This window comes from Pinus tabuliformis, chromosome X (genome assembly GCF_031772625.1).
Source record: "Pinus tabuliformis cultivar Carrire ecotype Pingquan chromosome X, CPIR1, whole genome shotgun sequence".
Taxonomy (NCBI): Eukaryota; Viridiplantae; Streptophyta; class Pinopsida; order Pinales; family Pinaceae; genus Pinus; species Pinus tabuliformis.
In genome coordinates, this window is record NC_142308.1 from 1,589,022,379 (window position 1) to 1,589,038,439 (window position 16,061).

Sequence of the window (16,061 nt, forward strand, 5' to 3'; positions counted from 1 at the left end):
ATTCAAACTTTCTAGCATTGAGCATAGAAACAACAAAGCCCTAACTTCATCATCAAAATTTACCCCTACAGGACTTAACTAGTTGGTAACTGTGTTAAATTCATTTAAATGATCAGCAACATATCCACCTTCTGACATCTTCTTGTTAAATAGACGCTTCATAAGAAATACCTTATTTATGGCTGAGGGTTTTTCATATAGTTTTTCCAATGTCGTCATCAAACCTTATGTTGTCGTTTCCTTTGAAATGTTGAATGCCATTGATGCTGCTAAATACAGTTGTATTGTTCCTAGTGCCTTTCTGTCGAGAATCTCCCATTCGACATCCATAATATTCATCAGCTTCTCTATTTTTCCACTCAATGGGAGGTTCAGATCTCTCTAATACAAATAATCTTCCATCTTCATCTTCCACAGCTGGTAATTTTGGTCATTAAATTTCTCGATCCTAAACCTACCATCTTCTGCCATTGATCCCACTCGAACCAAGAACCCTTCTCTCCTATGATTTTATTAGCCAAATATACCTTTGGATCTGATTCCAGTTGTTAGAAATTAATTAACAGAGAAATGAAGTACACAAAATAATGCGAAAACACAAATACAAAAACACATAAAACAAGAGAGACGCAAATATACGTGGTCCACCCAATTTGGGCTATGTCCACGAAGAAACAACCAGTCTTTCCTTTTATATTATCCAACAAAATGAAGAGATACAACCTACAGCAGATTCATAGTAATTTCCTCTTCGGTCTCACACAGCCTCCTCTCTCTCTCTTGCTCAGTATAATAATACACAACTGCAATACACTTTCCTCATATAAAATTAGGGTTGCCTTCTAGGGAAAAAAACCTAAATTAACATAACTTCTACCATCAGATCTATTGTAGCTCGTTTTACTTTTATATGTGTGTAGGATAAATGTATAAATATGTATCATTTCAAATATATATATATATATATGGTGGTAAAAATGACGTTAATGCAAATATGACTTCCAAAATTAGGTGGATTTCTAGAACCCTACTCTGCAACATAGCCATGGAACCCTCCTGACAGGGGTTTGCAGGCCGTTGCACGGCTCTGTGAACCCCACCCGCTCCCGTACCCTCCACCTGGATCCGTCATCGTTTTCTGTGCGGTAATAGCTTTTACCCTACCGCGCCCGTGACTCCCTCTTTCTAGTTTTTACCCTGTTCAAGTTTTACCCCCATTTTACCTTGCCCTTCCTCCCTGGATACCTGTTATTACTCCTCTGCATCGGAACGGCGGCACCCTCCGGGATCGGCCGACAGATCCTGTAGGCGAAGGGACTCACGGTTAACGGCAAGAGCGACCAGGTATTTTCGATCCTTTCCTACTTTGGGATCTTTTGGGTTTTTACCTACCTGCTACCGGTGAAACCCCAAAACGGTTATCGGGTTTCGAGGTAGGCTCTATCGGTCGGTTACCTATTTTCTTGAAGGAGGCATAGCGCAGCTGTCAACATGGACATAGACGAGGTGGATTACTCGGCATCTCCGCTGGCGGAAAGTTCCATTTGGAGGTCCACGTTTTCTTCTTCTGGGGGTCTGAACAGTGGGAGCTTATCATCCGGCTTAGAATCCATCTCCCCCCAAATCGACCCTATTCCCCCCTCCGGTTTTTTTTCAGGTGAGCCCTCCTCTTGGAACTCTTTCGTGGTCCCCTCCCCGGCCACCTTGGGGTTTTTGGCCGATTGTTTACACCCTTCTCCGAACGACGCTCCCTCACAACCTTCGGAACCCCTCTCCCTCGTCCCTACGCCTGTTATCCCTGCGGTTTCCATCCCTCCCCCGGTCACAAACCCCCCTCCTCCGGTGACAAACCCCCCTTCCTCGGTTTCTATCCCCCTTTCGGCCCCCGCTGCCCCTTCCGGAAGTTATCACGCGATCCCTCCCCTCCCTGAAGCCATTCCCCCTCCTGGATCTAACCCTCTCCCCCCCCCCACCTGCTTCTCCCCCTGTGGACTCACAGGCTACTGCTATTCCGGGACGTATGTCCTCCCGGCCTTCCAAGAAGCAGCGCTGTCTAAAATCGACTGCGGAAGACGCTTTCCTGAGATTGGAAGAGGATATTCGTTGGGGGGAAGCTATGGATCTGGCGGACTGTGTCCTTGTGGGTCGGATAAAGGGCCGGCATGCAACGGCTGCAAAGTTAAAGGAATGGGCGACTTCGATCTGGGGCCAATACCTAGTGGATATTCCAACAGTCCAGACCTTCGTGCGTGGATGGTTCGCACTCAAGTTTGCACGGGCGGACCACACGAGCTGGGTCCTCTCATCTTTTTGGCATTTTGAGAAAGCCCCGGTCCTCCTCAAGCGATGGACGCCATTATTTGACCCAGAGACGGAGCTTATAGGTATCGGACCTATCTGGGTCAGGCTCCCAGGACTGCCACTACAGTACTGGTCTGAAGACATCTTCAAGAGAATTGGAAATGCACTCGGTACTTTCATGGAATCAGATAAATCTTATATCACAACAGGCTCGCTGGCATATGCAAGAATCTTGGTGCATATGGATACCAGAGGGGGGGTGCCGGAAAACATCAATATTCACTGGAAAACAACTTCAAGAACTCAAAAGCTCGATTACGAGGGCATCCCCTACAGGTGCAGAAGATGCCACCAGGTGGGTCACCTTTATAAGGATTGCCCCCTACTCCAGAAGACAGAGCAGACGGTTTCAGACCAGGGTCCGCATATTGAAGTAGGACAGCCAAACCCCTCAGTGGCTATGGCGCGCAGAACAGACCACATCATCACCTCAGATACGGTGGAGGCGCCTCCTGCACCGCGCCGAAAGAAGCAAGGCTCAAACTCGGCTCGGCCTCCTTCTCCACCCCTGACAAGATCAAGAGCTGCAAAGGGTGCGGTCTTCTCCTCGGGTACGTCCTCTCTTTCGTCTGCCTCTGTTTCTAAAATTGCATCATTGTGTTTATCTTCCGCGGGCGTGCCTCCCCCCATTAGAATCCCCCCGCCCTCTTCCCCATCCGCCCTCGACCTAGTTATGGGCACTAACCCTTCACATTTCCCATCGCTATATGTATCCTGCCCTATCCCGAATCCACCGGGTTTCCCCTCCCCTTTCTCCATCCCCTCTATTCCCCACGCCCTCCCCTTCTGTAAACTCCTCTCCCCGGTACCCCACCCGCTCGACCACCAAGCTCCATGTCACGGACGCCATAGGAATATCGGTGGATGCTCCTTTTCTCTCGCCCAAGCAGGGGCGGGGCCGTCCGTCTAATATGACCATTGCTCGTAAACAATTGGAGGATGAGGTCCTCCGTGGTAAACAGAACACTATCCCCAGGGCCCTTAGAGCGCAGGACACCCTCTCCCGCCCCCCTCCATGAAAATTATGTCCTTTAACTGTAGAGGGTTGGCCAGCCCCGATAAAAAATCGGCCCTGAAACGTCTACTTATAACTGATCCTGTGGACATTATTTTCCTACAAGAGACTTTATGTAAAGCAGACTCTGCAACCTCCATACTTGAATCATGGCTGCCGGGATGGACTTTCACAGCCATCGATGTGTCAGGAAGATCAGGAGGCATAGCTATGGGCTTTAAGAACAATTCCATTAATTTAAAGAATATCTGGGGCGGAGTGGGTTATCTGGGGGCTGATATCTTTTCAAAAGATCTGGAGGAAAATCTCAAAATCATAAATGTTTATGGCCCCTGCCAAAACAGAGAACTATTTTGGCAAAAGCTCTTTGGTTCCCCGCTCCTAATAGATGAAAACATTATCTTGGGGGGAGATTTGAATTTTTCAATGGGCTTCTCTGAATCTTGGGGTCATCAGGCTCAAATCGATCCCCTCTCGGACTACTTTGGGAAATTGCTTGAGGATTTTCACTGGATTGACCTCCCTTCTGCAAAAATCCAGTACACATGGAAGAACAACAGAACTGGGGACCAGAGCTTAGCCAGGAGGCTAGACCGTTTTATCATTAAAGAAGGTCTGTGTAATCTACACCCTAGAGCCAGACAATGGGTGGGAAGTGGGGGGATATCGGACCATAGACCAATCTTCTTGGAAATAAGTGCTAGACAACAGTCTCAAAAAGCCCCGTTCAAATTCAATGCAACTTGGCTGCGGGAACCCTCCTACATCAATCAGATTACGGACTATTGGAAGGCACATCCAATTCGGGAGAATGAAGACCCAGCCACTGGTTTTGTCAAGAACCTCTCTGAGATCAAAGTGGTCACAAGAGAATGGGCAAAGCAGAAGAGACAACTGGATGACCAAACTCTCTCTCAAGCGGAACAAGCAATTGAAGGCCTCGAATCCCACTCAGATGGTACATACTTATCCCCTGACCAGAAGTCTATGTTCGAAGAGCTCATTAAAAAAAGATCCAAGATACTCAGGGATAGGGAGGACTCCTGGAGACTTAGAAGCAGAGCCATCTGGCTAAAGGAAGGGGATGAAAATTCAAAGTTCTACCACCGTTTTGCAAATGGACGAAAGGCAATTAATACCATCTGGGAGCTACAGGATGAACAGGGATACTCGGTGAGCAGACCTGGAGAACTGGCACATCTTGCCACCTCACACTTCAGGAACATTTACAAGGCCCCAGAACAAGCAAACCTTCTTGAAATCATGAGAGTGGCAGAACTTTTTCCAAGATTTGTAGATGAGGAGGAAGCAGACGAGCTCATTAAAGATATATCTATGGAGGAACTGGAAGCGACAATCAAAGGTTTTCAGAAGGACAAAAGTCCGGGCCCGGATGGCTGGACTATTGAATTCTACTCAGCCTTTTTCGATCTGCTGGGGCAGGACCTACTAAATGCTATAAATCACTGCTGTCATAAAGGATCTATCCCCTCTAGTATCAAAGCCACCTTTATAGCCCTTATTCCCAAGACAGACAAGCCTATCTCCTTTGATGAATTCAGACCTATCTCGCTCTGCAACTGCCTCTATAAGATATTGGCCAAAATCCTAGCAAATCGGATCAAACCCATTCTATCTGCCAACATATCCTCTGAGCAGTTCGCTTTCCTCCATCGACAACAGATCCATGAAGCTATTGGCACTGCACAAGAGCTTCTTCACTCTATGCAAAGCAAAAATTTAAAGGGTATGATCCTCAAGGTGGACCTATCAAAAGCTTTCGATAGGGTAAATCTTCTATACATTCGAATGCTCCTTACCCATCTGGGCTTCCCTTTCATTTTCATTAAAAGAATCATGTGCTGCATCTCTGATGTCCCATTCAGTGTTCTCCTCAACGGCACACCTTCCCCTTTCTTCACTGCTGGAAGGGGCCTTAGACAAGGATGCCCACTATCCCCCCTTCTTTTTCTTCTCATTATGGAAGGATTAAGCAGACTTATTGCATCTGAGCACAGAAGAGGAAGATTAAAAGGGATAAAAATCTCGGATAATTGTTTCCTTACACATCTCCTTTTTGTGGACGATGTTTTGATTTTCCTAAATGGCAGCATGGCTGACACATCGGCGCTAAAACAGGCTTTTGATCTCTTCCAGAAAGCATCAGGAATGGTTATAAATGTTCATAAATCCACCATATCAGAGCTCGGCTGCACCCCACAAGAGGTCATCTACACAAAAAACCGCTTCCCTTTTCAAATCGATCCTATGGAGGAAGGATTGAAGTATCTAGGATTCAGGGTGAAGCATGGAGGATACAAAATAGCTGATTGGATTTGGCTCATTACCAAAGTGGAGAGAAGAGTAAATGTCTGGTACAACAGATATCTCACTAGGGCTGGGGGACTCACTCTTATTAAATCTGTACTTGAAGCAACGCCAGTATATTGGATGTCACTGGCATGGATACCGAGAGGGATTCTTTCCAGACTACAGAAAATTTGCTGCAAATTCTTATGGAAAGGGAACAGGCAAGGAAATCTCTTTGCCTGGGTAAATTGGGACTCCATCGCGAGACCAAAAAAATGGGGTGGCTGGGGGATAAAGAGACTGGATCTATTTGCAAATGCTCTGGCAGCCAAGCTGGGCTGGCAACTCCTCACTACAAACAGCCTCTGGACGAAGGTAGTCATGGAGAAATACATCGCACCAGAAAGTATATACAGCTGGGTATGCAGGGAACAAAGAGGAAGTGGTAGACAATCAATCATATGGAAAGCGGTCATAAACTCTCTACCCCTAATCCGAGAAGGCATCACCTGGAGAATCAGACAAGGAAGCACTGCTCAAGTTGGTATTGATCCTTGGATCGGTTGTGGGAATATGCACAATCTTCCAGCACAGCTCCTAACCCACCTCAGGAATCGGGGAGTCACGCATATTTCTCATATTGCAGACCAGGAAAACTCCACTATTCTCCAGCAGGCCTGGAGGACATACCGAGACCTTCACATTCCAAATCAGTGGAGACAGACATGGGAGAATTACACAGAGGCGCTCTCTCAAGCACAGGTTAGAATCACAGAGGAAGAGGACGAAATTGTCTGGGCCCTAGCAAAAAGTGGTTCATACACCCCAAAAGAAGGATACCTACAGCTCATGCAACCACTAAAACCAGACAATATGCTACAATGGTGGAAATCTATCTGGCATCTAAAAGCAGCCCCCAGAACACGCCTTCTCATGTGGACAATTCTTTTCAACAAGATACCTACAGGAGCAAACCTAATAAAGCAGTCCTTCCATGGACCTTTCTGGTGCCATTTATGCAAAATGAACGACGAAGATACTGAACACCTCTTCCTCACATGTCCGGTTGTCAAAGAACAGTGGTCTCTTATTACTACAATGTCTCCCTCTATACAGCTATGGCAGGGTCACTCTATTAGTGATGCCTGGGAAAACTGGCAGGCTCGACACAAAGGAAAAGATAAGAATATCCCCCTCCTGATGTGCTGGTCCATCTGGACAGCAAGGAACAGAGCCATTTTTGACCAAAAGACTCCTCTCTGGCCTGTCATTATAGCACACCTCTTTGCGGACCTAGCTCTCATTCCTGAAGATCCTCCACCTGCCCCCCCTAGGACCATCACCCCGGAGCTCATAGATAAATCCTATCCCTGGGCCTATTTTGATGGCTCAGCCCAAGAGACTGGCTGTGGGGGGGGAGCCCTACTCTACCTGAGAGAAAGCCACTACTACATGCTGCAAATTCACCTGGGAAGAGGCACAAACAATTTTGCTGAGCTTATCACTGCAAAACACCTCATCACTTTTGCACATGAAAAAGGCTGCACAAAACTACAATTGTTTGGAGATTCACAGATTGTCTGCAATTGGCTTACAAGGAAATCAACATGTTCTGTTTTCTCTTTGAGACACATTCTGGAAGAGGCACTCAGACTAACAGATGCTTTTGAAAAATTTGAATGTCGACATATCTACAGGGAGCGCAACACTCGGGCGGACTACCTATCCAAGCAAGCAGCGCAGAGGGAAGAAGCGGACTGGCTAATACAAGAAGACCTGGATGGAACCTTCTTTCAGCACTACCATCGACCCTTTGATGATCAGCAGGCACAAAGGGACTCTCAGAACTGAAAGGGGTCCCATTAAGCCCAACAGATGCTTTTATTGTTTTTTTTCATTTACATGCTATTTAGATAGAACTGATAATATGGACAGCAAACTATATTTTTTTGTGTCTCCTTAAATGGGAGGCAGAACTCACGGTTGCACAGCACAGCAAACACAGTTTATATGGTATCTCTATTTTCTATTTTTCTATTATAGACAGAAGCTTTTTGGACAGACACCTCTCCGGAACTCCCTGCGTGGACCAACAGTTCGGAGAGAGAATGGTTATATTCATATGATCATATCTCTGTATCTTTTTCAGTTTTTCTTTTTTTTGGAACTCAGGACAGTCTCCTACAGAACTCTTTGAGAGACACACTGTCTCAGTATGAATATGCACAGCATCTACAGAATGTAATTTCAAATGACTAATAGAAATTACGACTTTTTCCATGGGAAAAAAAAAAAATATATATATATATATATATATATAATATATAACAGAAAGAAAAGAAAGAAAGACAGAGATTTCATTTGATGGTGGATTATGTTGTTTTAATAAAGTTTTATGCAATCATTATGTAAACAAGTGGGCTCTAGTAGACAACATTGTGTCAGAGTTTAAAATTCGGGCACATTTTTAAGCACAATGAGATAAGGTAGTGGGGCCGGTGGGATGGAGAAAACCCGACAGTAAGCTCTCCAAGTCCCCCCATATGACTTCTTAGCGTTATTCCTGATCATCAGATCTACAACTACAATCATTTGTGAGAGGGATTCCGTCGGGTTTCTCCCGTATTAGAGTTTTCCCCCATATGACGTCGAAAAGTGAGCGAGTTTAGTCGGCAAGCGAGCTTGTGTCTGTTTGTTAGCCATTTACCATTGTATTGTTATTGTATTCCTTTCGCCACGTCATCCGCCATGTCATCCATCACTTCATCCATCTTGTCACTAGCTCATTTCTCGATTCTCTCAAAATTTTCATTAATTTTGTTTCCCACCCATTACTCCATTTTTCTATAAATCTCGTTTACTTTACGTTTCCCTCATGTTGTCCTTTGTTCCTACTATTTAAAAATCAAACTATACAGGTTGCAAGTCCAGTCATCATCACCAACTACTATTCTGACATCTGCACAAAGTCTCGGCATTCAGAATTTGGGAAAATGTCAAATAAATCTGCATCATAGGTTCTACTTTCCATATTCCTTTGATGGATATTGAGAGAGATATTTTGACCCAGTTTGTTCAACGAATTATATAGGATTTTATCATCAAATTTTTCTTAACCAAGTTGAATTTGTTTACATTGTTGCTATTAGGTCTAATGTCCTATCTGCCATGATTCCTCAGACTTGCTTCTTCCCTGAGTTTATAAATTGGCTTGTCTCTACCCTTTACCCTCAAAAATGTTTTGTTATGAATAAATTAGGGGAAATTTTTTTTCAAGTGTCAGCCTTGTTAATTCAACAAGATTTATGCTTTCCATATGCAAGATCTTACACTCTGGTTTTAGAAGAAGCTCTGATATCAACTTTCCAAGACTTGTCTACTCCTAATTATCCTCAACCCAGTTTCTTTTTAATGCCCACTGGAAAAAAATTGCCTATGGATACTTCTCATTTTCCTCTAGATACTTTTGTTGAAGAAGTTATACCTGTTCTACATATTGTGGCCAAAATCCTAGGAAATAAGGATACAAACATCGTTGATAAAGTTGTTTTAGGAATGTTCAGTTTGATGATGAACCCAGAACAGTCTTTGACATACCTTCCTTCTGGAAAAAAATGGTAAATTCTCAATTAACAGATCTTCCCCTCACAGGTTTCTTTAGATTTCCATCTCTTGTTACATATCTCTTTTTGTACACTCATGTGGAAAGATTCATGCATTTAGGGTTGAATATCATGGACCCTCATAAAAACAAGCAGTCAGTGATATTTTGGACTGATGTGATAAGAAGCACTGGAAATGGCCAAGGATTGATGTATTTTGCTTCTTCTTTCCTATCAGTTGTTTATTCAATTTTGAACAGTTCTCCTCCACCTTGTTTTCTACCAAAGGCCCAGTCTTTACTTCAGCTTAGTAAATATGTCAAAGTTGGTGATTGGTTTCAATTTGAGGATTATTCAGAGATCATATTATATGGAGCAGAAGTTGCCCCTTTCAAACTTCCAACTTTTGTACCTATGAGATTATTTTCGTTGGAGTTCATTAGACAGAGCTTGAATGTAGATCAAATACACTTTGTGCCAGCAAAGAAGGGGTACTTGTTTAAATTTCCAAAGACAGTGGGACCTTTCATTGTAAACAACAAGCAAGCTACAGGAGAAGTGAAAAAATTACTTGAAGAGATGGATTTACAGTTGGGTGAAAAGTGGGCATATGACCCACATCACATTATTTCAAACAGGAGGGTAGAAAATGCTTATGCTCCCTTTATTCATGAATCCAAACCAGAGATGGAGAAATTAGCCAATGGAGGCCAAACTAGCTTATCAGGAGGAATGGAAATCGAAACTCCTCATCAGAGTGAGAAAAAATTAAAAAGAAGTAGTGAGGATGTCATTGACTTAGAAGAAGAAACAAATAGAAGCTCAAAGAAGGCTAAGTTGTCTGAGGGTGGAATTTCATCAGCGTTCCTGTTGTAATTAGGAGAAGTTGTTTGTACACCTTCTTCTCCTATTCCAAAAGAAACTGGCCATAGTTCAGTGGCAATGATTAAACAGATGTATTCAAAAATTGAAGAAAGAAACAAGAAGGTCAGAGAAAATATGGAATCCTAGGTGGAGACACAATTTGTTTCAAAATATCAAATTGGGCTGATTTTAGCTACTGATCTAGAGAGAAATCAGCTTAAATTAGCTTTCTCTCACCCTTCTGCCTTAAGTGTATCTTCTTCTTCTGGTTTCAAGAATTTCAACTTGACAATGGATGCTAGGGAAATCCCTCTGCCTGACAAAATTAATTTGCATAGGCAAACTGGGGAATTAATTTATAGTGATTTGAAGAAGACCTCCTTGGCTGCTAGTAGAGTAGAAACTCTATTAGAAAAGGTGGTGAATCAATTAAAGTTAGAAAAATATAATTCAAGAGACTTAGTCACTCAAAATGAAGAGCTAAAGAAGATGATCATTAAGATTGGAGTAAATCCAGAAGATAGAAGTGTTGTTCAAAAATTGTTGCAGGGAGCAGAAACAGAGGTCCAAGTATTGAGGAAGAAATTAAAGATGCCTGCAATAGAACACACAATGGCACCAGAAGTGGCATGGGTGGAAAAGGAGAAAGAAGCTTTGACTGAGGAGTTGATAAAAAGAAATGATGAAATTGCTAAGTTGAAAGAAATAAACATTGTTCTGCAACAGAAGATTGACTCTCATGTTTGTACTATTGTAATACCAGTTGATTCAGAAGACCCAGCTATAAGCTGACCATAGTCATGACCGAAATGAAGATTTATGAGAATGAAATGAAGAAAGCGCAGAGGGACTATGAGACTGCATTGAAAATCATAAAGGTTAATGAAAGAGAAATAGCCATGTCTAAGGAAAATGCAGACAAATATAGAAATGACTTTCAAGCTGCTTCCCAGGAAATCAAAGAATTAAAAGAGAAGGTGAAGGGAAACATGTCCCTTATTCAGGCCAAAGAAATTCTATGGAATGACATCATTCATACTGTTAGAGACATCTGGGAATCATTGTCCATAGTAGAATAAGAAAAGATCATCATCAGAGACTTAGAAAATCTGATTGTTGCAAATAAATAGAAGTTACAGCAAAGATCTCAGTTCGCAAAGAAAATGATAGATTTCCTTAATTCATGATCTTCTCAGCAGTTAAGGGAATTAGGAGTTGAATATAGAACTGAATATGTGCTAGAAATAAACAAAATGATTGTGAAGAACCTCTATAGGAAAACAACATAGACAAAATTAGCAGAGGTTAAGGCAGCTGTAATGAAATTCAACACTGATTTTGATAAGAGAACAAGAGCAGGTTTGCCTTCATGCTGGGACCAACAAGGTAATTTATTACCCTGGGAGACTTATGAGACTCTGCTGGTGGAGGAAAAAATAAAAATTGGATCAACTCATGAAAGGACAACAGTGTTGAAAGGAACAACTATTGTCAACTATTTGTAGAGGGATTTTCAGTTGTTGTGGTTGATGAGAACTCTTTTTGTGGACAAACCAACATACAGTAGAATTACTAACTTCAGGATGACACACTCAAAGTTTGATAAGAGTCCCAGTCCTAATACAGCCATATGGAAAAATTGCAGGGAGTGGATGTCACCATCAGTAGCTACTACAGAGGCAGGACCTTCATCTGCAACTCAATCTCAAATCACCAAATAAAGCAGTGCCACTTGTCATACAAAATTGTGTCATACATTTTTGGATTATATATTAATATTTTCTCTTTTCATGATGTAAAGTTCGAAAGAACTATTAGTTTTAAAGTAGTTTAGGAAGTTATGTATTTTTGGGAAGTTGACAATTTTCTAACTGTCTTTTGAAATTTTGTATAAATCTTATTTAGAAAGAGAAATGAGGGTTCTAAGTTCTAGACCTCATAAGAAAAAAGTACTTGTATCTTTTTATCTTCACGTGGAATTGAATAAAGAGTTTTGAAGTGATTCTAGACACCTGTTGAGTACAAAATGTTTTTCCTTATTATTCCATTTTATGTTTTCTTCATAGTAAAGAGTAATGAAGTTGCTAGTCTTTAATATTACAGTTCTGTAAATTAGTTTCTTGTGATTTAAAGTTAAATATTCCTTAATAATGCACTCCTCTTTCCTATACACCATATTTTGCTAATTACATTTTTCTTCTAAGGTTGAAAACATAGATTTTGCATTAAGCAGCCTATGTTGGAACTTTCCACTATCATTTTGTATGTTCTTTCATTAAATTTGTAATCAGCATGAGAAGGCCACTTTGAGAAAATTATTTCTTTCCATTGAAGATTAAGAAGCATTTCCTTTAAAATAATAATATTTGGGGTTTGAACAATGGGACAACAATTTTATCTTTTCATTGTTTTAAATAAATGTCTTGGGCACTGACCTCTCCTCAGTTGGAGGTTGTCTTCCAAGGTACAACAAGATCATCCGCCTAATGAACAACTTAAATTGACAATGAAATTATAATATTTTACAAGGCAATTTTTCATCTATTTTTAGCTTCAAGGGCGCTAGCCCAAACCCCTGTCGGGGGGGGGGGGGGGGTCATAAAATCGTCATCGCCCCCCATGACAGCAATTAAACAAGTGGTGGTTCTTCCCTGTTAGGAACAGGGTTCCAACGTGGTTGAAACAAAAAACCTTTGAACAATTGGGAAGATAATTAGGCTCCACACCCAACAACACTCATTTACAGCAACTATGATGTTGCCCAAAACTTGATACATGGAATGACATATCAGTCGCAATCATTCCTAGTCAGACTCAAAAGCAAGCCACGTACAAATTCAAAGTAAACATGTTATAAAATGATAAGCTTCTATTCAAACATGTTAACCAAAATCGAAACCTACTATGCCACCTGTAACATGCCCCAATGGTTGATTGCATTCATAGCGTCATTATTTAAACGTGTATCGTATCATCAACTCAAAACATAGGTTATAACTCGAAGCATGTAATTTTATTGAATGATAAAATCGTTGAATGTTGTCATGTGGACCTTGATATTTGATTTAAAAAAGAATAACTCGTTCCATACCTTATAACATATATCACACATTGCGCAAACCATATCCAACAACCACGCAATAGATGTACCACATAAAACATTCCGTTATACGTTGTATATAAGGATTCCATCACTCATATGCATATAAAAAAGCCTTATAAAGGTGCAAAATCCCAACTATCATAACACAATTTTTTGACCATATAAATATGTATGCCATACTTTTTTGTTGGAAAGGGATTTATGGATAGGGTATTAGGATGTATGAGATCAAATCCAAATCCCTTTGTATGCTTTGAGATGATATATATATGTTTGGGATAGAGGCAAATTTTCTACAATGAACATAATAAATGAAGGAAAACATGAGCATTACATACATATACATATACATATGTATATGTATCTGTATGTAATGCTCGTGTTTTCCTTCACTTGTTTTTCTCATTGTAGAAACTTTGCCTCTATCCCAAACATAAATAAAAATATAAGTATGCATTGGTCATATATCATTGCACATGGAAAAGAATTTACTTAGGGTAGGGTCCTACCTACTAGTTTTGCTTTTTTTTATACATATTTCTTTTAAGATTTGACTTATAATTTTTCTTGTTAAGGGGATGGGGAAGACACTAGCAATGGTTTATGAAATTTCGTTATTGACATGCATCAATAAAATGCATATAGGGCACATCCTTTTCTACTGTGTCATTTCACTTGCAACACTGATATATACCTAACTGTGACAAGCTTCCTTATTCCCTGAAGAATCGTTTCCTCACCTTCATTGTTGAGGCACTCTAGAGACTTGTTCTAGTAGTCTTATTTGGTTCTATGGGCCACTAACCAATCCATGTCGATTAGAACCTCATAAAACCCCAACAGAAAGAGAATAAGGGTGATCATAGTGTAAAATTCACCCTTATTTTCACCTGTATTTTGAATTTCGTGGCTAGATGGACCAACCACAATTTCTCATGAGTATTCATTTGCAGAGCACATGGCCTTCGGGTTGATATAGCTAAAATTAGAACCTGCGTCGATTAAAAATGAAACAGGTTGGTTAATGACAATACCTTCCATCTCAATTAATGAATCTTGATGTCCTACTTTCCTATTTTCCAATGCAGCATAAATTCAAGGCACATTCTGAACCACATTGTTTATTGTTGCTACCTCTTGCACGTTGTACAACCTTTTTCTATTCTATTGTTGGTGAGGACAATCCTTCTATAGGTGGTTCTCTCCACATGTCCAATATTTCAAAGGCCCTTTCTTGAACCCATCAACTTCTTTTCTTTTTAATTTAGTAGGCCTATCTCTATTGGTAATATTGAATTATTGTTGGAAATCACCCTTGGAAGGAGTGGTGAACTTCACATTCCTCCCAGATTGATTATATCCTGAAGGTTTCACCCCTTTTCCCTTGAAACTAGCTTTGTCTCTCTTCCGCCAATCGTTCAAAACTCGGCCTTAGGCTTGGACTAATCATAGCAATACTTGGCCTTTTGAATGTTGTCCTCCAAGATTCTTAGTTCATCAAACTCAATATTATCTGGGTAAGCTTGTGGTATCTTGCTAAGGTACCTTTGAATCTTCACCCATTCATCTCTAATGTGAGACACGTACCTTAGCAGTTCTAAGAATTTGTGGGTGTACTCATTACTAGTAAGTTACCCTAGCTTATGCTCATGGAATCATTTAACCTTGTTGTCAGAGTACCTCTAAGACAAGTACTTTTCATGGAAGTATTTCTTAAACCTTCCCCATTAAAATTGTCTCTCTAATGCCCTTGACATTTCTCAAATATTCCCACCATATATCAACTTTCCCCTTAAAGCTGAAAATAACCACTCAAAGCTTCATATTTTTAGAGTAATAATGGACTCTAAAGTATTTCTTCATTCCCAATAGTCAGGCTTCTTCCTCTTCAACCTTCTTAATTTCTCCATCAAAGGTAGGGGGTTTTGCTTTCTTCAACTCCTCTAGAATTAAGTTTTTCTCACTTCTCCTTTTCTGATGATGTCTTATAGTTGCAACACTTGATAACTACTCATGGTTGTTTCCCTTATTTTTGCAGTGCTAAGTGGAGTTCCTCCTCTCACTGTGTCTTCATTTTCCACTCTATGTATTTTCTTTGACTTGCTACTTTCTGCCCTATTATTCTCCATTCCATGTTTCCATATTTCAGATGAACTTTTCATGGATTTATGCCTCCCTCAATAGTTGGCACCAAGATTGTGTTGCTTTTGCCTTTGAAAATCTAATAATCTTTGAAAAATCACTGCATTTACTTCTGCTTTATTTTCTTGAGCTCTAACGATCATTTCATTTTTGTCTACCTTACAACTTCTCAATTCAGCCCGTAATATCCCAAGGATGTCCATCCAATCAAGGGAATTTTCCTATGTCCTCTTCCCAAATGAGTCCTCTTCCATATTATGTTTAGATCTATCCTTGTTGTATTATACCATTTTGTTGCTCATTCTTTTATTTCCTTGTTGTAAATTTATGAAATAACATTAATATGAGATAACCTTCTTGCTATTGATATTTCATTAGTTCCCTATAGGGCTCACAATCTACTTGCTATTTCATGATGACATGTGAATAAGATAAGATTATCCTCCTCAAATAATCACGAACAATAAACATATAAGCTTTGTAAATATATCTTACATCCCTATATGATACTACATACGTCAAATCCCACAAAGGCATGTAGGTATAATAAATAAAACCTCCCTCACACATGATTACTACATATAACACATAAAAGTATGCATGCACATATCTAGAAATGAGTGAGTTTAATAACAAATATCAACATATTCCTCATTTCACATAT

At 40.7% G+C, this 16,061-nt stretch overlaps 1 protein-coding gene across 1 annotated transcript; it reads left to right on the top strand.

Annotated features, from left to right (window-relative positions):
• The first annotated feature begins 2,020 nt into the window (after window positions 1-2,020).
• On the top strand, window positions 2,021-7,537 carry LOC149146098 (uncharacterized). The gene is made up of 2 exons (XM_089452656.1): window positions 2,021-2,912; window positions 3,501-7,537. The coding sequence occupies exons 1-2, from the start codon at window positions 2,021-2,023 to the stop codon at window positions 7,535-7,537; spliced, it is 4,929 nt and encodes a 1,642-aa protein (XP_089308782.1).
• Window positions 7,538-16,061: the final 8,524 nt, after the last annotated feature.